At 44.2% G+C, this 26,329-nt stretch overlaps 1 protein-coding gene across 1 annotated transcript in view; it reads right to left on the minus strand.

Annotated features, from left to right (window-relative positions):
* LOC311138406 (inositol 1,4,5-trisphosphate-gated calcium channel ITPR1-like) overlaps positions 1 to 26,329 on the minus strand; it is a 154,623-nt gene that overhangs the window by 103,722 nt on the left and 24,572 nt on the right. The window contains exons 4-6 of the mRNA XM_084173077.1: positions 2,595 to 2,710; positions 1,478 to 1,564; positions 716 to 874 (exon numbers count right to left, since the gene is read on the minus strand). Of these exons, the coding sequence (XP_084029203.1) occupies positions 716 to 874; positions 1,478 to 1,564; positions 2,595 to 2,710 (362 nt within the window). The remainder of the gene's footprint in view (positions 1 to 715; positions 875 to 1,477; positions 1,565 to 2,594; positions 2,711 to 26,329) is intronic.

Genomic DNA, 26,329 nt, shown 5'->3' on the forward strand with positions numbered 1-26,329 from the left:
CGATCAGAACGTTTAGCTTAAAGTGTTGATCAACTATTAGGCTATTTCTTCACATTAAAAGCGCAGCAATGCGCACACGGCAGTAGGCTATATGCGCGAATGTTCCAAAATGCAATCAATTAACGGGAAAACACCATTCTCAAAAGTGAACGCAAATGTGATTATGCATGTCATGCTTTATTATAAAGGTGCATTTTTATGGTGAAAATTATCATCCCCAAACATGAAACTTGCGCACCGCCTATGTATGCCAGTTAGGCTCTACACCGGTTGTAAAGCGGATTAATGTGCTTAATTTTAAGAAGATATTTGGGCACTTTAGTTGTGATACAAACCTTATCAAAACGTATAGGCATACGGGCTAGGCTACATGAAAAAGTCACACACAAGCTGGGCATCATTCACAAGTGATAATATATCATTCACAAGTGATATGCTAATATTGTCACCCACACGTTTGATTCATTCAGTCTGAGTACTTATTTAAGTTGACTTATACAGTAGGAATCAAGCCATTCCTATATACAGTATGTGATCATTTCCATAGGTGTAACTCACACTGTCTCCTATAGAGCGCAGCTTGTAGAAGGGATCGATGTATAAAACCATATAGATAGAGCTCACAATATCTCCAATGTAGAACCATATAGATAGAACTCACACTAACGCCTATGGAGCAGAGCTAGTACAACCATATACTGTAGATAGAACTCACACTGTCTCCTATGGAGCGCAACTTGTAGAAGGGTTGAATGTAGAACCATGAGCCTTCGTTCCCGGCCGTGTCCAGCATCACTCTCATGGCGTTCTTCTCCAGCAACGCTGGCAGACGCTTGTTTACCGTCAAGTACTTGTTACTCTTCAGATGGAGGAGCTGGGGGAATACAGCAAACATACAATATGATACAATACGATGTGATACAATGTTATACGATACAAACATACTGAACAGTTTTGCTTGTGCACTTCATCTTCTTCATAGGGTTTATTATTGTGTTGTGTGGGCTTTCTCTGCCCTTATGAGTATGCAATACATTTTAGTCTCTCTACATAAACAGAGCAGTCTATGACTGAAAGGTTATGACTGAGAAATGAATATGCTCAATTCTGAAGCTAGAAAAACACTATATAGATCCTCCCACGTTACTGTTCTATTTATAAACACACAGAAACCACATGGATGCCTCCAGGGCTCTCAGTCTCTCCTCTCCAAGTTTGGAACCAGCAAAATATATTGGATGGGAAGCCTCATAAACTGTGTCACTTTAAAACCCCATAGAAATATGTGGGCTACGATGACTCCATGTGAGAGATATTATTGGCCACATATTTGGAATATGAGACGTGAGCTGTAACTGAATGTGTTGAGACTGTTGCTCATTATGACATGGATTGGCTTCATTGAGGAGGTGACTTTCAGCCGTGAGTACAAGCCAGACATTGGTCTTGCAGACAATGAATATGTATAGACACACACCTGAATGACGTTCCCATACTGAATCACCGTTCCGAGCAACTTTTTATTTTCCGAATCGTTTTGCTTCTTTTCCAAATCCGCTGCATGCTACACAAGTGAGGGAAAGAGGGGAGAGTTACAGACCATTATTATTGCTACTACCAACATTGCTGCTGCTTTTGCACAAATAATTATACACATGGACTTGAATAGAAGGGATTACTTTCTATGACAGAAATCTCGAATAAAAAAAGGACGTAGCAACGGCATGTACAGTTAGCAGCAAACACGCTTGCAAGCTTCAACTGGAAGGCTAGAACCTAAAACTCTGGCCTCGCATCACCATGGTAACACAGGAGAGATCTGAATCTATCATTTTATAACTCTTGTCAGATACCAGAAGGCTTTAAATGGTTTTGTTTTGGAACACACAGAGAGAGAGAGAGAGAGAGAGAGAGAGAGAGAGAGAGAGAGAGAGAGAGAGAGAGAGAGAGAGAGAGAGAGAGAGAGAGAGAGAGAGAGAGAGAGAGAGAGAGAGAGAGAGAGAGAGAGAGAGAGAGAGAGAGAGAGAGAGAGAGAGAGAGAGAGAGAGAGAGAGAGAGAGAGAGAGAGAGAGAGAGAGAGAGAAAGGTGGGATGGGAGTAGTGAAGCTAAAGTATGCTTCAGAAATGTCTATAAAAGGACCTGAACATTACCTCGGCAAATGTATAATCCCCCATAAGAACACCCTCAAACTAGTGTGGGGACAGAAAACCTAACCCCTTTAAGAGAGCTCCTCAAACAGTGGTGGTGAGGCCAAGACTGCTACTGTACCTGTCAAACTAGACTGTTGTTAAAGGGAACTGCAGGATGTAGTATTTCACAGTTGTACGAGGGATTACCACAATCAAAGAAAAACTGAGTGTAAGTGCTTTACTAATGTAATGTAGCTGTATTGGATTTTTTAAAGTATTGCTAGTTTAGAGTTTAGTTTAGTTTAGTTATCCCAAGAGGGTTCATCTATTGTTACTCTTCTTCATTCAGTCGGATATGAGATGACAAGTCATTATACCACTGATTAAGGTATATAATAAATAATTTAATACAGTAATATCATGGTAAGACAGTTGTATAGCGGTCAGGTGGAGGAGTCTCTCACATGGAGTTTGTTGAGGAGGACTGTGTCAGTGGTGCTGTTTCCTCCAGGTTTCGCTGCCTTCCAGAACTGTTTCTGAGCAGAGTACCGATTCATAGGACACAACCTGAACAGACAGTCTGGACAGAGAGACAAATCAAATCAAAGTTTATTGGTCACATACACAGTTAAGCAGATGTTATAGCGCGTGCAGCGAAATGCTTTATGTGTTACTAGCTCCTAACAGTGCAGCAAAAATGTCAAACAAGTACACAAATAATAATCAAAAACAGGAAATCACAAATGTCCGAATAAATCCAGTTAACAACCCAAATAACACTATCAGTAATCTAAATGCAATCTATGCGAATATACACCAAAACTACAGAGTGTACAAAACATTAGTGACCAGGTGAATCCAGGTAAAAGCTATGATCCCTTCTTCATGTGACAGTGTAGATGAAGGGGAGGAGACAGGTTAAATAAGGATTTTTAAGCCCTGAGACATGGATTGTGTATGTGTGCCATTCAGAGGGAGAATGGGCAAGACAAAATATTTAAGTGCCTTTGGACGGGGTATGGTAGTAGGTGCCAGACGCACCAGTTTGAGTGTGTCAAGAACTGCATCGCTGCTGGGTTTTTCACGCTCAACAGTTTCCCGTGTGTATCAAGAATGGTCCACCACCCAAAGGACATCCAGCCAACTTTACACAACTGTGGGAAGCATTTGAGTCAACATGGGCCAGCATCCCTGTGGAACGTTTGACACCTTGTAGAGTCCATGCCCCATCGATTTGAGGCTGTTCTGTGGGCAAAAGGTGGTGCAATTCAATATTAGCAAGGTATTCTTAATGTTTTGTACACTCAGTGTATATACTCAGAATGATACGTACAGCAGGAGATATATTACAGTGACCTACAGTATGTGAAGAATACAGTATATGAATACAAAGTGTGAAAACTGTACAAAAGAAATGGTCCAGTGTTTAATGTCTCTATATACATGGGACAGTAGCGTTGGCTGTGTGTGTATGTGCGTGTTTTTGTGTTTGTAAGTAGACAATGAATATCAGTTTCAGAGGTGAAGGATGGTTAGGATTGAGGTGTTGTCAATGCAGCTATATTGAAGTTACTGAAATAATAACTAAGGACGAACTTCAATTGATCAATGTAAATAAATACACAATGCTAAGTGAGATGCCCAATGATGCACACACTGACAAAGCCACACAAACACACCTGGTACACGCTAAAACACATACTGTATGTGCACACACACACACACACACACAAACGCACACACGCAAGCGCACACACACACACGGTTTGCAGCAGGTTCATATCCAGATAAGTCTCATGAGCTCAGATCAAAGAGGGAGAGGATGTTACGTGAGACAGTCCACTGGGGAAACATTGGTGGAGGAAATAGGGATAGGGTAAACAAATCAAATGTTATTTGTCATGCGCTGAATACAACAGGTGTAGACCTTACCGTAAAATACTTACTTACAAGCCCCTTAACCAACAATGCAGTTTTAAGAAAAATAAGAATGAAGAAAATATTTACTAAATAAAAAAGTAAAGGCCTCCCGAGTGGCGCAGCGGTCTATGGCACTGCATCGCCGTGCTTGAGACGTCACTACAGACCCGGGTTCAATCCCAGGCTGTGTCACAACCGGCCGTGACCAGGAGTCCCATAGGGCGGTGCACAGTCGAGGTAATTGAGGTAATATATAGTTGTCGGTGATCAGCATGTAAACACAGTGTGTGTGTGTTCCCATTTCCAGTGAAAGGTATGGGGTATGATTGTACACAGTGGGTACAGTACAGTACTCCCTGCCATCCAGGATCTATATACGAGGTGGTGTCAGAGGAAGGCCCTTAAAATTGTCAAAGACTCCAGCCACCCAAATCATAGACTGTTCTCTCTGCTACCGCACGGCAAGCAGTACCGATGCACCAAGTCTGGAACCAACAGGACCCTGAACAGATTCTACCCCCAAGCCATAAGTATGAAAAATGTATGCACTCACTAACTGTAAGTCGCTCTGGAGCAGAGCATCTGCTAAATGACTTATAATGTTTAAAAAAATAAGACTGCTAAATAGTTAGTGAAATAGTTAACCAATAGCTCCCCGGACTATCTGCATTGACCCTTTTTGCACCAACTCTTTTGACTCATCACATGCGTTGTTGATACTGTTTATTGTCTATACTGTAGCTTAGTTACTTTATCCCTACCTATATGTACATATCTACCTCAATTACCTCGTACCCCTGCACATCGACTTGGTACTGGTACCCCGTGTATATAGCCAAGTTATCGTATTTGTTAATCGTGTTATTATTTTTCAATTCTTTATTTTTTCTCTCTCTCTGCATTGTTGGGAAGGGCCCTTAAGTAAGCATTTCACTGTTAGTCTACACCGGTTGTTTACGAAGCATGTGACAAGTACAATTTGATTTGATTTGAGTACTGTAGTGTATGCTGAGATACGACAGGCAGTGGTCAGTCACTGTACATAACGCCATACAACAGGCCAGTCCTGATAGTACTGTGATTCTACCAGTCATTTCCATAGCCACAATAGGAAGCAGGCTGAGAGAAACAGCTCCTCAGATTTGCATGTGGTCTCAGTTAACCCAACCGAGCAGAGTTTGTCTTCTGGAATACCTAACCAACAAGCAGTTCACACGTACTGTACTGTTGCAGTGACAAAGAGCTCCACTGATGAACCCAAAATACACAAGTACTTAGTATGTCAATCCTTTCCGCTAGAGAGGGGTATTATAACCAGTGGAGGCCATTAAAATTATTTGCATACTGGAGATATTTCATACTGTAGATATGATATCTTACACTTCTTTGTACTGCAGTTCAGCTCATAACAGTACAAAGTATCTATGGTCAGTACCAAATCACATTTCTGGGGGCCAACTTCATATGGAACTTGTATTCAGATGTCTATATAGAGTGAAAATCCCAAACTAGGCTTGGGCGATATACCTTTTATACCGTATACCGGGGTATTTTGAAATACCGACAGTCTGATTTTCAATACGGGTATGCGGGGGTGGGGGATGCAGGGGTGCGTGCTACGCCACTATACGGGCTACCTGCGCCCCCTGTCTCTCAGGCCTGGTTTCTTCTTTGACCTCAGATTAGATGAGAGATCTCTCTCTCTCCTCAAAGGGAAAATTTGAGAAATCCTCCCGCTTTCTCTCTCTCCAGTCGTAGCAGCAGCAAAGTGACCAAATAAGGCTAGCCAGAGCAGGGGAGTGGGGAGAGGAGAGAGAGGAGGGGACTCCATCAACTCCCCTCTCTATCATCCCTCCCTGCAACTCCCTCCACCCCTCCCCTCTCTCTCTCCCTCTAAGCTCTCCTCAAGCTAATAGCTGTTTCTGCCCCCTTTTCTCTCTGATATGGTTTACACCATGCAGTCCAAAACAGGGTCAGACAAACAAATAAGAGGAAGTGGTTGTGGAGAAAGACAGAGAGGGAGGGAGAGAAAGAAAAACAGAGGGAGGGAGTGAGTGAGTGAGAGAGCGAAAAACAGAGGGAGGGAGTGAGAGAGAGAGAGAAAGAGAAACAGAGGGAGGGAGGGAGAGAGAGAGAAAGAGAAACAGAGGGAGGGAGTGAGAGAAGGAAAGAGAAACAGAGGGAGGGAGTGAGGGAGAGAAAGAAAGAGAAACAGAGGGAGGGAGTGAGTGAGTGAGGGAGAGAAAGAGAAACAGAGGGAGGGAGTTAGTGAGTGAGAGAGAACGAGAAACAGAGGGAGGGAGTGAGTGAAGAGAGAACGAGAAACAGAGGGAGGGAGTGAGAGCGAGAAAGAGAAACAGAGGGAGGGAGTGAGTGAGGGAGAGAAAGAGAAACAGAGGGAGGGAGTGAGTGAGAGAGAGAAAGAGAAACAGAGGGAGGGAGTGAGAGAGAGAGAGAGAAAAACAGAGGGAGGGAGTGAGAGAGAGAGAGAAACAGAGGGAGGGAGTGAGTGAGAGAGAAAGAGAAACAGATGGAGGGAGTGAGAGAAGGAAAGAGAAACAGAGGGAGGGAGTGAGTGAGAGAGAGAAAGAGAAACAGAGGGAGGGAGTGAGTGAGAGAGAGAAAGAGAAACAGAGGGAGGGAGTGAGTGAGAGAGAGAACAAGAAACAGAGGGAGGGAGTGAGTGAAGAGAGAACGAGAAACAGAGAGAGGGAGTGAGTGAGGGAAAGAAAGAGAAACAGAGGGAGGGAGTGAGTGAGAGAGAGAGAGAAAGAGAAACAGAGGGAGGGAGTGAGAGAGGAAGAGAAACAGAGGGAGGGAGTGAGAGAAGGAAAGAGAAACAGAGGGAGGGAGGGAGTGAGGGAGAGAAAGAGAAACAGAGGGAGGGAGTGAGAGAGAGAGAGAAAGAGAAACAGAGGGAGGGAGTGAGTGAGAGAGAGAAAAACAGAGGGAGGGAGTGAGAGAGAGAGAAAGAGAAACAGAGGGAGGGAGTGAGTGAGAGAGAAAGAGGGAGGGAGTGAGAGAGAGAGAGGAAGAGAAACAGAGGGAGGGAGGGAGTGAGTGAAGAGAACGAGAAACAGAGGGAGGGAGTGAGAGAAGGAAAGAGAAACAGAGGGAGGGAGTGAGAGAGAGAGAGAAAAACAGAGGGAGGGAGTGAGAGAGAGAGAGAAAGAGAAACAGAGGGAGGGAGTGAGTGAGTGAGAGAAGGAAAGAGAAACAGAGGGAGGGAGTGAGTGAGGGAGAGAAGGAAAGAGAAACAGAGGGAGGGAGTGAGTGAGGGAGAGAAAGAGAAACAGAGGGAGGGAGTGAGTGAGAGAGAGAGAGAAAGAGAAACAGAGGGAGGGAGTGAGTGAGAGAGAGAGAGAAAGAGAAACAGAGGGAGGGAGTGAGTGAGAGAGAGAAAGAGAAACAGAGGGAGGGAGGGAGAGAGAGAGAGAAAGAGAAACAGAGGGAGGGAGTGAGAGAAGGAAAGAGAAACAGAGGGAGGGAGTGAGAGAGAGAGAGAAAGAGAAACAGAGGGAGGGAGTGAGTGAGTGTGAGAAGGAAAGAGAAACAGAGGGAGGGAGTGAGTGAGGGAGAGAAGGAAAGAGAAACAGAGGGAGGGAGTGAGTGAGGGAGAGAAAGAGAAACAGAGGGAGGGAGTGAGTGAGAGAGAGAACGAGAAACAGAGGGAGGGAGTGAGTGAGTGAGAGAGAGAAAGAGAAACAGAGGGAGGGAGGGAGTGAGAGAAAGAGAAACAGAGGGAGGGAGTGAGAGAGAGAAAGAGAAACAGAGGGAGGGAGTGAGTGAGAGCGAGAAAGAAAGAGAAACAGAGGGAGGGAGTGAGAGAAGGAAAGAGAAACAGAGGGAGGGAGTGAGTGAGTGAGAGAAGGAAAGAGAAACAGAGGGAGGGAGTGAGTGAGGGAGAGAACGAGAAACAGAGGGAGGGAGTGAGTGAGTGAGAGAACGAGAAACAGAGGGAGGGAGTGAGTGAGTGAGAGAGAGAAAGAGAAACAGAGGGAGGGAGGGAGTGAGTGAGAGAGAGAAAGAGAAACAGAGGGAGGGAGTGAGTGAGTGAGAGAGAGAAAGAGAAACAGAGGGAGGGAGTGAGTGAGTGAGAGAGAGAAAGAGAAACAGAGGGAGGGAGTGAGAGAGAGAGAGAAAGAGAAACAGAGGGAGGGAGTGAGTGAGAGAGAGAAAAACAGAGGGAGGGAGTGTGAGAGAGAAAGAAACAGAGGGAGGGAGTGTGAGAGAGAAAGAAACAGAGGGAGGGAGTGTGAGAGAGAAAGAAAAGAAGGTGGAGAGTGAATAGAGGGAGGAGCTTTGATATATTCCCTTAAGAGCACAATTCTCTGGACAGAGCGGCCCTTTGTAATGTGTAGCGTGTGTGTGTGTGTGTGTGTGTGTGTGTGTGTGTGTGTGTGTGTGTCCGTCGAAAAAAGATGTCCCATCTCTGGCAATAGGGCTGATAAAACATGTCCACCAGGATCAGCTCAAACTAGGGGTCAAAATGGAGTCAAACGGCAGAGGAATGCAGGATACCACAGGGGAGCAGAAAGACCGACTGATAAACATAGCTCCTTTACCACAAAACAAGTAGCTTATATTAACACAGACAGTCGTGTTTGTTTACATGACATACAAATATCTAAGTGGAAACTGGACACACACACACACACACACACACACGGACATACTGTACATACACGTACACACATACACACCAGGGATGCCATTAGGAAAATGTTATGCCGGACAACTTGACCGGGAAGATTTTAATTGATTGTCCAATTGAGAAATTTACCAGACCCATATGCATTAGGTGCATAACCTATTAGGACGTCCATCTTAACAGAACATGCAACTCATGTAATGAAGCAGACAATAAAATGTCATTTTCAAACATTTGCCAAAATGCAATTTGCGGGAAAACACCATTCTAAACAGCGCACCTAGGAAAACACCATTCTAAACAGCACACCTGATAGCGGTTCCATATGTGACTGATGAAAATCTCTGTTATTAACTAAGAAAGAGGCAGAATCTAAAGATGCAACAACTAGGATGGGTTGCTAATATGACTAGGATTGTGCTTTTGGCTTCTGGACAATGAAAGAAAGTTGATATGAAAACCAATACAACAGGAGGAGAGAAATGGCATAGCGGTGGGTCCAATAGGGAAGTAAACGGAAATCAACTTGCCAAAATTATATGATTACTCCTGTCTATACAGAAATAAATAAAATCATTCAAAATACTTCACCAGAAAGCATGACTTAGCCACAGAGGAATCAAGGGTCATTAGCTTCTTTAAAACAATTGCTGTGGATTGTTTCAAATCACAAGCTCATTGGCCTATGTTTATATGGGAAGCCCGCAATCGTGGCAATAGGCCTAGCTCATTATTGAGTTGTGACTGTCATTGAAAAGCATCTAAAATGTGTGAAGATAATGTTGTTATATCTAGCCTAGTTGTAGAAGAACGGACATCTGCACAGTTTCACATTGTACATCACTCTGTCGTTTAATGACATGTGCCACACATTCTGACAACCCATTCATCCGTAACGCAGCACACTGTCATAAACCATAACAACGTACAGTACGACGTACAGCACGTCGTACCATACATAACATTTCCCCCCCCTTTCCAAAACCAGGGACTGGTACCATATATAAAATGTCCATAGGGCAAGAACCTAGAGTGATACCTGTAAGAAATAAACATTAACCCTTAAACGGATGGACTCTCCAAACTAGCCAGTTCAGTCCATTAACCTGGAGGTTGACTAAGACACCTAACGGAGCCTAAGAATGAAAAGAGGTTAAATAGTCCCCCAGATAAGCAGGGCGAGTTCGTGCCCGCATAGGCCTTTCTTCAACCGCCACCGCTTGTGGCTCTGGCCCTTGGGGAACCCACAGAGGCTGGGGCTCAGGTGGTAGTGGTGGAGGAGGTCCATCCGGTGGCGTCTCTGGCCTGCATGTCTGTTTTGTGTGCCTTCGTGTTCCTTGAGGGGCAGGGACTTTTCTGAGGCGGCTGGCGTGCCAGCGTGATCCATTGCTCATCATGAATGTGGCGGGCCCCAGTTGTCGACTAACCTGCAAGGGGTCCGACCAGAATGAGGCCATTTTGTTGCACCGCTGAGGCCGTCGGGCTCGGACCCAGTCTGACACTTGGATGATCGACTTCTTCACCCTGTGTGCCTTGTCAAAACGCTGTTTCATTGCTCTTTGGTGCCTGGTCACTGCCTGCTGTTCTTGGGTGCTCCTAGTCGCCGGTTCTGCTACTCTCTGTGTTCTGAGTCTGTCCAGTGGCAGTTCCATCTCACGACCTAGCATGAGGGATGCCGGGGAGACCTGTGTTGTTGTGTGTTTGCTTGCTCTGTAGTGCATTAGCGTTTGATTCAAAGCAGTTTGGAACGTGCACCCCTGGACCAGGTGCGCTCTGATGCCGTTCTTCAGCGTTTGGTTGAAGCGTTCCACCCCTCCGTTAGCTTGTGGGTTGTAGTAGGCCGTGCGGATGTGTTTGATTCCCTTGTTGCTGAGATATGAGGAGAACTCGGCAGAGGTTAGCTGGGGCCCATTGTCCGTGGTAAGGGTGAGGGGTAGGCCCCACCTTGTGAACAAGCTGTCTAGGATGTCCACGATGGCCTGTGCTGTGACAGTTCCGACAGGAACCACTTCTGGCCACTTAGAGTGGAGGTCATAAACCACCACCAGGAAGCGCTGATGGTGAGGGACTGCGTGTCCATGGATCTCGCCACAGATGTCCAGTTGGATGTGCTCCCAGGGGTGGGACGGCCATGCGAGAGGCTGCAGGGGGGGTGGGGCGGACTGTCCTGTTTTCCCACTGAGGAGGCATGCAGCACAATCCCTGACCAGGGCTTCAATGTCGTGGTCGATGCCTGGCCACCACACAAGGTCTCGACATCGCTGTTTGACCTTCACTATGCCCAAGTGACCCTCGTGCGCCATGGATAGAACACGCGCACGCAGGCTACTCGGGACCACAGTGCAAAACCCTCGAGAGACACAGACTTCTTCCCAGCAAGAAAGTTCGTGCTTCACTCTGGCGAAAGTCGCCAGCTCTTCCGGCACACGTGCTGGCCATCCAGTGCGTATGTAGGTGCGCAGGGTAGACAGTGTGGGATCCTGTTCCGATGCTTGCTTCAGCTCCTCCAGTGAGACGACTGACTGAAGAGGAGCGTAGAGCATTTGTACAAGCTCTGTTTCGTTGTCGTCTGGCAAGACGGTCGGAGTAGGAGCGTCAAAGGAGCGTGAGAGGAGGTCTGCCACCACGTTATCCCTCCCCGGAGTGAACTTCAGCTGATAGTCATACTGTCTGAGGCGGTCGGCCCATCTGTGCAGCCGAAGTGGCTTGTGGCCAGTTCCTGATGCTGACAGTAGCGTTGTGAGGGACTGGTGGTCGGTTCGGAGTGTGAACAGACGGCCATATAGGTAGAGGTGCCACCTTTCGCACGCCCAGACACAGGCCAGTGCTTCTCGTTCGCCCACAGAGTACCGTTGTTCTGTGGGGCTCAGGGCCCTTGAGGCGAAGGCGACGGGCCTCTCAATGCCATTCTGCAGCTGTGAGAGGACAGCTCCTAGTGCTCCAGCTGAGGCGTCACATGTGACAATGGTGTGGCAGACGGGGTCAAAGTGAGCCAAGACTGGGGCTGTGGTGAGCTGGCTCTTCAGTGAGCGGACCGCGTCTGAGCAGGCTGCCGTCCAGGCCCATGGCTCATCCTTCTTGAGGAGCTGGCGAAGGGGCGCTGTGGTCTGAGAGTAGTGGGGCAGAAACCGGAGGTAGTAAGCTGTCATGCCCAAGAATGAGGCCACCTGAGAGGCTGAGGTCGGTTCCGGGATCCGGTAGACGGCTTCAATGTTCGACATGAGTGGGGCAATGCCTTTGGCCGATAGGCGGAAGCCCACAAACTCGACGGCTGGAGCTGCAAAGGTGCACTTTCCACCGTTAAGGGTCAGGTTGTTCCGCAGTAGAGCACTGAATACTCTGTGGAGTCGATAATCATGGATGTGGAGGTCAGGGCCGTGGACCACGATGTCATCCAGATAGACCGCCACCCCAGGTATTCCAGCGAGGATGGTGCTCATCACCTTCTGGAAGCAGCTGGGGGCGGAGCTAAGTCCAAAAGGCATGCGTGTATATCTGAACACGCCAGCATGTGTGACAAAGGCCGTGAGGTCTCTGCTAGCTGCATGGAGGGGTACCTGAAGATAACCCTGACGAAGGTCAAGCTTCGTGAAGATCGTGGAGCCATGGAATTGTGCGGTCAGCTCCTCAGCTGTAGGCAAGGGGTACTTATCCGGGACAACGGCCTTGTTCACAGCACGGAGATCCACACAGGTCCGGATTCCACCGGACTTTTTGGTTGCAATGACCAAGTTTGAAATCCAGGGGGCAGCGTTGACTGGCTCAATGATGCCTGCATCCAACTGTGACTGGAGATCTTTTGTGACGTCATCACGCAGTGCAAAGGGAATGCGCCGCAGGGGCTGCATGACTGGGGTCACTTCCGGATTCACTAGGGGCCTGTGAGTAAAGGCTGTGAGGCAGCCCAGTCCATCAAACAGAGTCGGCCAGTTCTGTTGCCATGTGCAGGTAACCTGGTAGATAGCTGACCCACTGTCATCTCTCAGTGTGAATCCCAAGCCTGTGAAGAGGTCGAGGCCCAGGAGGTTGGCACCCCGCTTTGCAACATGAAATGTGAATGATGGCAGATGTTTGGTGCCGTAGTGTACTGGGACCTGGAGGGTGCCCACAATGTCTATCTTGGATCTACCGTACCCACACAGGGCAGTGGAGGGCTGTTGGAGTGGTAGGTGACTGAAAAACTTGTAGTAAGTGGCAAGGTTGAGCAACGACACCGCAGCGCCAGTATCCAGCAGCAAAGGCAAACCCACCTCACCCAGCTGCACAGTGCATGTCCTGAATGACACATGGTTGGTGGAGACGGTTCGGATTTCCGTGTGTTCATGTTGAGAGTGAGATGAAACTAAGGGCCTGTTCTGGGTGGAGCTAGTAGCAGGGGCAGAACGACACACTTTCGCAAAGTGATTGTATTTTGAACAGTTCTTGCATATTTTCCCACGGGCTGGGCAGTTTGAAGCCCTTGAATTGTGAGAGCTAGCCCCACAGTTGCCACAGCTACTTCTGTTTGTTTGTCTGTGTGCCTGCTGCACGGGCATGTCGGTGTCTGTGTCCATGCAGCTATCGACGCGGGAGGGCGTGCGCAGCGCGTGATCGTTGTAGTGCGCCTGCTCGGGCTGAAGCTGCTGTGTGAGAATGGCTGGGAGCCGAGGTGTATGCTGCAGAGCTGTCTGTTAGCATAGAAGAGCATTCCAACGCCGCTTCAACCTGGAGTGCTATTTTAATAGCTCCATCTAGTTGTAAATTATCCGATTCCAAAAGCAGTTTCTCCCTTGTCTTTTCACATAACGTCCCCTCTATCAACTGATCCCTGATGATCTCGTCCTGAAGTGTCCCGTAGTTACAAGAGCTAGCCAAATCCCTCAGATTAGCCACGTAGCTTTGAATGGACTCACCCGGCCGTTGGTGGTAGCGTCGGAGGAGCACTCGCTCTTTCCCGGCGAAGTGGTTCCGTAAGAGGCTGACTGCAGCAGTGAATGTAGGAGCCGATCCAAGCGCTCTGAAAATCCTCTGTCCCTCTGTACCAAGGCAGTGACGGAGCAGTGCTGTCCTCCGCTTGTCGGAGATTGTAGAAAAGTCCATAGCTTCTAGATAAGTGTTAAAACTATCAAGCCAGTTATTCCACGGGACTGGAGGTTCGCCAGGCACGGCGAGGAATGGTGCTGGCGGTGGTAAACTGAATTCAGCCATCCTCGTCGCCAATGTTATATCTAGCCTAGTTGTAGAAGAACGGACATATGCACAGTTTCACATTGTACATCACTCTGTCGTTTAATGACATGTGCCACACATTCTGACAACCCATTCATCCGTAACGCAGCACACTGTCGTAAACCATAACAACGTACAGTACGACGTACAGCACGTCGTACCATACATAACAAATGTGTCTTGAGTATAATTAAAAAGTTGAGACAAGAAGGGGAGGGGTGTGTGGCAAGTCTCTCTCCAGAATGGCTCAGCTGTCTCCCACCAATTCTTGTGCATTCATTGTTGTATTGTGTGAATTGTTTGCCCTTTATTTTCATCAATTCCCCATTACATATGTCACCAGTAGTAAATGTACTGTTAATTCCTGTCATTTGGTTACATTCATTTCTGTTAGTGCATGTATTAATTAGTCATTTACCATTCTCATTCTCATTCTCGGAGTGGAAACGTTGTTTGCAGAGTCAACAATCTGCTACACTTGTGAGAAATGAGAAGTTTAGATTTATTTCATAACCAGATTTGTCAATTTGTTCATTGTCTTTTGTTTGGAGTGCTCCATGTGAGCAATGAGCATGTGTCTGGTTTCTCTGTCCTGATAATGTTGAGGGAGCTTGCGCACCTGAGCACGCATAGAAGTACCTGGCCTGCTGCGCGGAAATGTAGGAAAGTGTTTTTTTTACCATCCATTGCAAATGATAATATATTACAACTATAGTTCCTCACATTAAGCTATTTCTAAAATCTTTCCAACAATCTCCCCTTCGATAATCACCAATCCACGGTGTGAAAGAACAATATAAGTTAAAGGCCTACTGCTGCATTGGCCTATAGGCTATGAGTTCCATGCACTAATTTCTTTAGCCGCCAATAAATCACAGTGTATCAACGAGGCTGGTGATCTCCCATTGATCTCCAGTTGATTTAACTTTTTTATTTTTATTATTTTAATTCAGATTTTTATGATTAACCACGTGACAATGATTTTGAGAAACGAAAACGTTATTATTTAAATGAAACTGTTCCACAAAAATGCGCATATGAAAATCATAACTGGCACGCAGAACGGTAGAAATGGTAGTATAAATTGTAAGCTTCCCAAAACTTGAAACTCACACGCCGCCTATGAAGTCTTTATAAAATAATTGCCTCCACGTTTTCCATGGTCAGATTGTGCCTATAGGTTACTTTGACGCAAGGTAAGACATGCCTCATAATATGAAATAAAACATTCAGGTTTCAACCAATTAAGTATGTTTTCAAAATGCATACTGCCTCCAGCTCACATTGTGGTGGGTGACGCGTTGATAGCCTGTTGCCTGCACTTGAATGGTGAATGGGAGGCGCGATTCAATTACCAGTTGAGAAATACAAATAGTGGCTCTTTTTAATCGTGCACGAAAAAAGTTTAACACGCAATTGCATTTAGAATTGTTGCGCAATGAAAGGGCTTATAAAAGCACATGTTTTACTCCAGCAGCAACCAGTTGAGGCGCTGCAGGAGAAATCCCGCTCAAAATAGGCTCCATATGCTGTGCGCGTGTGATAGTTGTGTTGGACAAATAAAATACATGATGACTAACGAAAATACATACAGGACAATTTAATTCCACTATATTATGCAAATTAACCTATAGACCAATAAGCATGACGGTCAAATGTATTTACCTCGACTGGTATTTCCATCAATTCATAAAAACATTATTTTGCGATGTGATTTTTTTTCTCCCGGTCATTTTGGCCTGCAACATTTTAATGTATCGGATTAATTATTTGGGGGGACAAAAGCTGGAAATTAACGGCTAACGGAAACCCTGGTAAAAAAAAACAACACACGCACAATCTCTCTCTCTCTCTCTGTGTGTCTGACAGGTAAACAGCCTGTTGTGAAGCTTCTCTCCAGTTTCCTCCTCAGTCAGTCAGTCAGCTGTGGGAGACATCAGGGAATTATGTGGACGCTCCTTCTCAGAATTCCCACTAGTAAAGGGGCTGAGAGATTGCTCAGAGCGCGACCCCGTAAACTAGGGCAGTTAATGATTTTAAACGTTGTTTGGCATTCCTGGTCTTAGCTGGAGCTCTGCGCTTTATTAGCAGGAAATACTGTCTAAGCATCACAGAACAGGACTATGACCCACTGACTGTCAATTCATGAGCTCACAGTCAAGGAATCCTAATGTAGCCCAAAGTGGAGCTAGCTAGACCACCTTCAAGACAATATAGTAAGCAAGCACACCCCCCTGAAGGAACACAATAATTCTGAGATTTGTAGCCAGAGTGGACGACCCCAAAAGTAGTATTTCCCCTCGATTTTTTCCCCCTTGGGGAAAGGCCCCTGAAGCGCTGCAACATCAAAACATTCAAATTAAACCAATAGATGCCACACAACAACAGAGCTCAAATGTGTTGCTCGGAAAGACAGGCTGCGAGGCATCCCACTAAAACCATGACAACCACAGACAGACACGCTGTTCCTCCCCTCTCATTACCACCCAATCTATGTGTAGTCCCGTGTAGCTCAGTTGGTAGAGCATGGCGCTTGCAACGCCAGGGTTGTGGGTTTGATTCCCACGGAGGACCAGTATGAAAATGTATGCACTCACTAACTGTAAGTCGCTCTGGATAAGAGCGTCTGCTAAAATGTAAAAGTGTATGTGTTAAACTGTGTCGGCTTCAAGCTGTTCCTCTGTTATGAAAACTGAAAGAACCAAACCAGCGACACACACAGTGTCCTCAGATCTCCACATCAAACAGCACTCTTAAATGAACATGGCCTTACACACACAGAGGCGCGAGAGCTAGAAAGGGCAAATTATATAAAACTCAACCGTTTATCTTTTCCAGTGATGATGACATGGATGTCTCATGGAATGGTGGGGTATGCAAAATGGGTCAACTTTGAGCACCTTTCTCCTTTTTACAATTTTTTTTTTTGAATATTAAAACATACAATCTACTTGCAGTGAAGCCGCTCAACATCTACTTCACATTCAGTCATCTAACAGACTCCCATCCAGAGTGACCCACAGAAGCAACCAGGGTCAACACCCTGCTCAAGGGCACGTCGACAGATCTCCCACAAGGTCAAGTATGGGGACCCGAAACAGCGACCTATCAGCCACCGGCCCAAGCTCCCAACCGCCAGGGCACCAGCCCTCCAGGATACCCCCACAGTTCCCCGAGAGCTGCCCCTCAACCATCCGAGACCCCCCCTAAAAACAAAAGACATCAAGGACAACAAAAATCATAACAGCAAGGCCAACTGAATATGTTTGAGTGCATGTATGGCACTATTTACATGTGTGTGTGTGTGTCTGTGTATGTGCACGTGTGTGCATTTGAATGAGAGTGTGTGTATATGCATGTTTCAGCCTCAGACAAACATGCATTAGCTGTAACAACGTTGCCCCTCAGTGTCATTCAACAAAAATCTCAGTGTTTTGTTTTGACTTTATTTTTTTACTTTTATCTTTGACCATCATTCTATCCCCCGCCCAGCAACTCCACTCCCACTTGTCTCCAATTCCACATCCCAACCCTCAGCTTCCCTCAGCCCATCCCACCTATCTCTGCTGGCCACCCTCTTCGGATTTCTACGCACCATATATCTTTCAACTATGCTGTGATGTTTAACATACAATTTGAATCCATCTAATCAAATAGAATTCACAGATTGCGAGTTGAAGATAAATACTTTTACGAAGAGTATTAGTATATTAGTAATTGACTGACCAGGTCTCTCCAGATCTCCCAACAATGCTATTTTTAGGGTCAATTTTAAATTAATGTTATGCTTTTTCAGCCATTCCTGAACCTGAGACCAGAAACAGGCTACCTGAGGGCAATACCAAAACAAATGGTCTATTGATTCTGTATCCTCACAACAAAATCTGCAGAGCTGCAATGATTGTATGCCCCAAATATTCAACATTTTGTTGGTGGCAAGAATTCTGTACAATAATTTTAGCTGAAAAGCATTAAGTCTTGAATCTTGTGTCGTTTTATATATCAACTCATACACCCTGTACCATGGAATCGGTACATAAAAAATCTCTTCCCAACTATTTTGCAATCTGTATGGCACAGCTGTCAAAATCCTGGTCCTCAAATTAAACTGGTATACTTTCCTATTTATGCTAACTTTATTCCTCCACCAGTTTTGAGCCTTTATATTGGACAGACAGACCAGTTCCCTACCTTCTCCCGCTGCCACCTGCCTCCTCCATTTTTGGGGTAATGCTGTAATCAATTCATTGTAATCTTGTATTGAGCAGACCTTCCCATATAATTATGATAACTCCATGAAAGACATAACTCCACCATTCCAATTTACAATATCATTTAAAAACAAAATACCCTTTTCAAAAATCATTTCCATAAATACAGGTATTTTATCAACCAGCACATTTGAGTTCAGCCATAATATTTGTTGTATCTTGTCAGGGGGATGAAATTGAAATTGTAACCAGCTCTGCAATGCTTGTTTGAAAAAGAGAGATACTTTGAAAAATGTTTCATTTTCAATTAATCGAAAATGAGACATGGCAATTTGCACAAAGGCAAAAAGGCAATTTTTCTTAGTAATCTACTTGAGAAGCATTTAGGGTTCAAGTAAAACTTTTGTATAAGTGAAGTTTTTAGAGAGAGGTTTAGTGCTTTTACAGTGCCTTCAGAAAGTTTTCAGACCCCTTGACTTTTTACACATTTTGTTACGTTACAGCCTTATTCTAAAATGGATTAAAAAAAAAAAATCATCAGCAATCTACACACAATTCCCCATAATGACAAAGCGAAAACAGGTTTTTAGTAATCTTTGCAAATGTATTAAACATAGAAAACAGAAATACCTTCTTTACATAAATATTCAGACCCTTTACTATGAGACTCGAAATTGAGCTCAGGTGCATCCTGTTTCTGTTGATCATCCTTCAGATGTTTACACAACTTGATTGGAGTCCACATGTGGTAAATTCAATTGATTGGACATTATTTGGAAAGGCACACACCTGTCTATATAAAGGTCCCACAGTTGACAGTGCATGTCAGAGCAAAAACCAAGCCATGAGGTCGAAGGAATTGTCCGTAGAGCTCCAAGACAGGATTGTGTCGAGGCACAGATCTGGGGAAGGGTACCAAAACATTTCTGCAGCATTGAAGGTCCCCAAGAACACAGTGGCCTCCATCATTCTTAAATAGAAGAAGTTTGGAACCACCAAGATCTTCCTAGAGCTGGCCACCCGGTCAAACTGAGCAATCAGGGGAGAAGGGCCTTGGTAAGGGAGGTGACCAAGAACCCGATGGTCACTCTGACAGAGCGCTAGAGTTCCTCTGTGGAGATGGGAGAACCTTCCAGAAGGACAACCATCTATGCAGCACTCCACCAATCAGGCCTTTATGGTAGAGTGGCCAGACGGAAGGCACTCCTCAGTAAAAGGCACATGACAGCCCGCTTGGAGTTTGCGCCAAAAGGCACCTAAAGACTCTCAGACCATGAGAAACAAGACTCTCTGGTCTGATGAAACCAAGATTGAACTCTTTGGCCTGAATGCCAAGCGTCACGTCTGGAGGAAACCTGGCACCACCCCTACGGTGAAGCATGGTGGTGGCAGCATCATGCTGTGGGGATGTTTTTCAGCGGCAGGGACTGGGAGACTAGTCAGGATCGGGGAAAAGATGAACGGAGCAAAGTACAGAGAGATCCTTGATGAAAACCTGCTCCAGAGCACTCAGGACCTCAGACTGGGGTGAAAGTTCACCTTCCAACAGGACAACGACCCTAAGCACACATCCAAGACAACGCAGGAGTGGCTTCGGGACAAGTCTTTGAATGTCCTTGAGTGGCCCAGCAAGAGCCCGGACTTGAACTCGATCGAACATCTCTGGAGAGACCTGAAAATAGCTATGCAGCAACGCTCCCCATCCAACCTGACAGAGCTTGAGAGGATCTGCTGAGAAGAATGGGAGAAACTCTGCTGAGAAGAATGGGAGATGCTACAAGCGTGCCAAGCTTGTAGCATCATACCCAAGAAGACTCGATGCTGTAATCACTACCAAAGGTGCTTCAAGAAAGTACTGAGTAAAGGGTCTGAATACTTATGTAAATGTGATATTTTTATTTTTGTTATATAAATTCACAATATACTTATGTAAATAAGGTTTTTCTGTTTTTTCTGTTTAATACATTTGCAAAAATTTCTAAAAACCTGTTTTTTTGTCTTTGTCATTATGGGGTATTGTGTGTAGATTGATGAGAGAGAAAAAAAACTATTTAATCAATTTTAGAATAAGGCTGTAACGTAAGAACATTTTGAAAAAGTCAAGGGGTCTGAATATTTTCCGAAGACATCCCAGATAAAGCAAAATAATTTTTGCTCATATGATTTGAAAAACGAATAATCAGGAGTAGGCAGCACTATAAGTAAGTGAGTAAACTGAGATATGACTAAGGAGTTAATCAGGGCAATTTTCCATAAATAGACAGGTATTTACCTCTCCATGGTTGCAGGATCTTGTCTATTTTTTCAAGTTTTCAATTGAAATTCATTGTGCAGAGCTCATTTATATATTTTGTGATATGAATACCAAGTATGTCTACTTCACCGTCAGCCCATTTTATAGGTAAACTGCAGGGTAATGTAAAAGTTGTATTTTTTAAAGATCCAATTCGTAATATTGTACACTTATCATAATTAGGTTTTAGTCCAGAGAGTCCAGAAAAGTTATCAATGAGACATTGCAGGCATCTAGCTTGCGGACTTAATATAAAACTTCAGTCATTGGCATACATGGACCTTTGTTTTTAAGCCTTGGATTTCTAATTCTCTAATGTTGTTATTTGATCTTATTTTAATAGCTAGCATTTCGACGGCCATAACAAATAGATATGGTGACAGCGGACACCCTTGTTTAACTCCTCTTGACAATTCAAAACTCTTAGAAGTAGCCGCTATTTACTATTTTACACCTGGGTTTGCTATACATTACTTTTACCCATTTTATAAGAGAATCACTGAAATTGAAAAAATCCAGGCATTTATTAATAAAATCCAATCTTACTTGATCAAAGACCTTTTCAAAATCCGCTATAAATACCAGGCCTGGCTTCTTAGATGTTTCATGTTGTTCTATTATTTCTAGTAGTTGTCGTATATTATCTCCAATGTATAGTCCATGTAAAAAACCTGTCTGATCAGGATGAACAATACCCGGTAAAGCCTTTTTAATTCTGAGTGCTATGAATTTCGCTAGTATTTTTGCAACACAACATTGAAGTGTAAGAGGCCTCCAGTTTTTTTAGATAGACTGGATCTTTATATTTGCCATCTGGGTCTTGTTTTAATAATAGGGAAATCAGACCTTCCTGCTGAGTACCTGACAGACTACCATTTCTATAGGAGGAGTTAAAACAAGCTAATAATGGAGCTTTGAGTATATAAAAAAAGGCTTGATATACCTCTACCGGTATGCCATCAAGCCCTGGGGTTTTTCCAGACTGAAAGGATTTAATAGCCTCAAAAAGTTATTCCTCTATAATTTGGCCTTCACACTGATATTTTTGTACATTTGTTAATTTTCTATTGTTTGTATTATTTGGAAATAATTCCTTACAGTAATCGTCATTCAGAGGGTGAGGATGAGACGGAAAAGAAAACATCTGCTTAAAATATTTAGCTTCCGTCTTTAGTAACGAGTTTCTGCAAATTATTATTGGTAGCATTCCTGTGTTGGAGATTCAGGAAGAATTTGGTAAATTTTTCTCCATATTCCATCTAGTTTGCTTTATTTTTGTAATCGATTACATTAGATCGTTCTTGAATAAGTTCCTCCAGTTCTTTTAGTTTTTCCTCTAACTTATTTTGTATCTCTGTAGTATTTTTTATTGCTATCTACCTGTACTATTAGTTCATGTATTTCCCTTGTTAGTCTTGTCTCTTTAGACAGAAACTGCTTTTTTATAATTGATGAATATTGAATGACCTCTGAAGGTACATTTAAAGGTATCCCAAACAATAAGGGGATTTGCTGAACCTATATTGTACTGGAAAAATTCAGTTATAAATTATTGTCCTCTTGTAGACTTTGATTACATTTCACCTTTATCTCTTGAATGTTATGCCATTCAGGTCCAAAAAGTCACTTTCTGAGCACTACTACAATGGGAGAATATGTATGGTATGTTTTGTTCAAATCAAAAGGGGTGCTGTCAAAATGTGATTGAATTAAAATGGAATTACCCTATTGTGTCTTATTAAAAACTAATGTGTATACTAGGGTTAGGCGGTATCCATATTTGTTTTATTCCCAGACAATGTCTGAGTCTCGAAGCTCTTCAATAGCTTCCTTCCCTTGCCTAACCTCTCCTTTATCTCACTGCCAGGTGAATAGCATATGCTGAAGACATATCCACAACACGCCTGGTAGCTAGGGCCTGTATTCTAAACGTCTGGTTTGAGCCTGTGAAGAGCTGCTTAATGACCCAGTACACATCCATGTAAACAACTTTAGCTGTGATGAGGAAGAAAGCAGAATGAAGGGAGGAGAGCAAAACAGACAACACCAGCCACAGTCCAGCAGGAGAAAACACTGATCCCACTAATGTCTTCCACATACTCTCACATTCTGTTGTTCACCAACAAATGTTTTAAATGGCACAAAATAGCTTCTATAAAACACACAAAGAGAAGGTTCTGGCCCTTCTCCGGTATTTTAGGTGGAACAAAAAGGTTCTAATCCTGTTAATTGTCAATTACCTTAGAAACAGAGTCTGTCCTGATTTCTTAGAGAACACGTTCCCCTGAGGAGACGGTAATGAGAGTTCTGAGAGAGATCATTGTGGAACGGAGCTAGCTTAACATACTGCAACAAAGGTGGACATTATAATTGTGTTCACAAGAGGAATGGATGGGTCATCTCAGGCAACAACAACTACAACATTTTGAACTGCTACAGACCTAGGTCTACACAGCACAGACCATTCATTGAGTAGAGGTCCTGCTCTGTGCTTGAAGGAAAACTGAACAGTATAAAATGGGTTTGTCACATAGTAATAAAATAATAATAATAATAATAATAATAATAATAATAATAATAATAAGCCATTTAGCAGACGCTTTTATCTAAAGCGACTTACAGTCATGCGGGCATACATTTTTGTGTATGGGTGGTCCCGGGGATCGAACCCACTACCGTCACATGATGGAATGTAGTTTAGTCTGCAGCTTAAACAGAATAAAGATGTGTCTGTCAACACAACAACCCCACACCTTATTTGTTCATAAACACACAACCCTGTAATGACGCCTGGCTGAAGTTCTTAGCAGTTATGGAAGAGAAGGAATATGAGTTCTAACATGGTCACTTTGCGATGTAGTAGCCCAGCCGTTTCAGCACCAGAGTGTGTATGGTTGAATGATGGAGTTGAGTGATGACATGAGCCTTTACCTTTGCTGAGCTGCAGCGACATGGGCATAATGTATGACATGGGTGTATGTTTGTGTAAGTGCATGAGCATGTGTCAAATGTATGCGCTTGCATACATTAGAGTCTGTGTGTGTCTAACTGTGTGCATGTGTGTGCGTGCGCCATGCTTGCAGGTGTGTGCACTTGTGACTGTGTGTGTGTGTGTGGTGTGTGTTTTCCTGCATACGTGTGTGCGTGCGTGAATGTGTGTGCTTAGGTGAGGGAGTGTGTAAAGTGGGGTGCTTCTGCTTACATTGGGAGGAAATGGTATGCATACCTTGGCAGTGAGGCCTGGTGGCCAGCGCTAGTCTGGCCCTCAGCCAGCAGCAGGCTAAAGTAAGGAGGATTATCTCCACCGTCTCTCAGAGCAGCAACGCTGCATCCCTCCCAACACAGTATTTACTTTCTTTTTTTTTCCCTGAGGAAGAACTCTCCAAAATGGATGACACAGAGGTGGGGAGGGAATAAGTTCCCCTTAAGCAGAAATCTAGGATCAGCTCACCCTCCTCAAATCCTAACCATAACCATTAAGGAGGGGAAATGTGAAACTGACCTAAGATCAGTGTCTCAGTCTCAGGGTAAAACCATCCTACACCGGAGGCCATCCGGCGGACACACGCTACCTCCCCAAGGAAGTCTTAAATAAGCACTTCCCAACCCGAAGTTTGGGGAGAAAATAGAGATGGAATTACAGTAACTCCCACAGAGTGTATACAGTGGTTTTAGGTATTTGGCTAATGTTAAAAACAATAGGAAGACAGTTTCTTGTTTGGTTTAACGTCTGAAAAAAAGATATAATACACCCATAAATAGATAGGTCATGCCAAGGTAGAGACAGAATGGAAATGAGAGTCAAGTGACTTTTTGGTATAATAAATAAATAAATCAGTTTTGGGGTCACAGTAGTGTTAGACAAGCAGGCTACATCTCTCCTGACTAGCATATATTACTGTACAACAACAATGCTCTTACTGTTAGAATACAGGCTACATCAGGTCACAGCACTGGTTGAAGCCTTACATGACACACAAGCCCAATTCTTCCTGAACTGAGTGCACTCATTCACTCACCCTCAAGGATTGGCAAGCATTGGATTGGTGTAAGAAACATGGTAATCCAATGCTTTCCGATCTGTAAGGGTAAGTGAGCGAATGTGTTTCAGAAAGAAGAGAGGCGAAATGGAATTGGGCTACAGTCTTTAAACCAATCCTATTCAAACCTTGAGGGAGCCACTATAGCCATCACAATCGCGCCTCTCTCTCTCTCTCTCTCTCCACATGTCATCACCACCAGTAGATGGGTCCATGCAGGAGGGGTTACCATGACCACTTACTGGGAGTGCATACACACACACACAGATAAATTTGACTGCACATACAGACTGACTAACACACACACACACACACACACACACACCTTTACTGTACAGACAGATGGCCAGAGATGGACAGACAGAAGCTGCCTAGGGTTTGTGTAGGTAAAAAGGGAGGAGATAAACTCAGAGAACTTCCCCGGGACATCAAAGACACAATGTTAATTCAGTGCGCTCTATCTGAGGAGCACCAAGCTTTATGGGTTATAAATACAGTACAATCTCTATCAGACTGCAGCTAATGGTCACAATGTATGATAGACAGAGCCCCACTCGCATTAAACCACATCATGTAATGTAGCAACTAACTCCCAGTATGAGTGGAATGCTTGTTAGTCTCAATGCTAAAACATCCTCATTAACTCCTCTCAGGGCGACACTTACTTATACAATGCTTTTATTACTGCAGAGTTACACCATCACACCATACTTTTCTCACCTTCTCTGCGATAATTAGACACTCTTTAACACAGTCGAATGCTAAAACCTCAAATAAATAGAGGATGGAACATCCACCTAAATCCAGACTAAAATGATGAACATATTGTAGTGTTGTTAGAACCAAGACGAAGTCACGGGCCGGGAAACCGTGCCAATATATCCTCCAAACACCGGCTTCGAGGGCATTATCACTTTTATACAACGGGTTACCAACATATTCAAATAATGATTGACATTTTTCCATTAAAACGTTATTTTGATACATTTATTCATACTATTTCATCCTTCCACAAGATATAGTCCCAACACAAATCTAGGGTTGTTGCTACCCAAGCCGGCTGGTCGTTCGTTCTATGGTTTCAGTTGCCAGAGACGCGACCCAGTCATTCAGTCTTTTTGTTCTGTATCTATGGACCCAGTCATTTGTTCTAAATGTTCCATTGCCTTACTGGCTGGAAACGTTATTATCCCTTGCTTGCTAACTAGCCAACCACGGCTAACTTACAGTCAAGTCAAACAGTGCAGCCAGAATAACAGCAAAGTAGCTGCATTTGTATTTGCATAAGCTGTTTTCTAGTGACATTTATTTGGATGCATCCATAACAATGAGTTAATGAGGCGCAATTTCGCCTGGCATAAAAAATGTGCTCTCTCGTCAGGACACGGTTGTTCAGAGGAGCTAGCCAACAACACAGCTAACACAATCACTTCAAACTGAAGCTAGAAAGACTGCAAACTAGCTGCACTTAGTTTCGTTTTACCTTTTTTCAATTGACATTTCTTTGTATATATCCATGAAAATGATGCCAGCTGATTCATGATTTCGACTGGCTGAGAAACCCTGCCTGCCTGTCTGTCTCATCTCGACTCCCAACACATTCATTACTATGGGAAAGCTGGAGATCGAATTTGAATATTGAAACAATATTGCAAATGTCGGAGAGACAGACAGCAAGGTTTATACAAATCTCCACTGTTGAAAACTAAATGTTAGTATAAAAGAAATGTGAGATAATGTCTAGATGCTTTTTATAGTGGACATCAAGTTTATAAATTGTCTGGCTGGGCTGATGAGACAGTGGATTGAGCAGTCAGATGGATCAGAGTAAATAGCCATTTTAAAGTCATAGATTTAGCCGGTGGTAACTTGTGGA

Source organism: Coregonus lavaretus (assembly GCF_964263955.1).
Source record: "Coregonus lavaretus genome assembly, chromosome: 12".
Classification (NCBI taxonomy): domain Eukaryota; kingdom Metazoa; phylum Chordata; class Actinopteri; order Salmoniformes; family Salmonidae; genus Coregonus; species Coregonus lavaretus.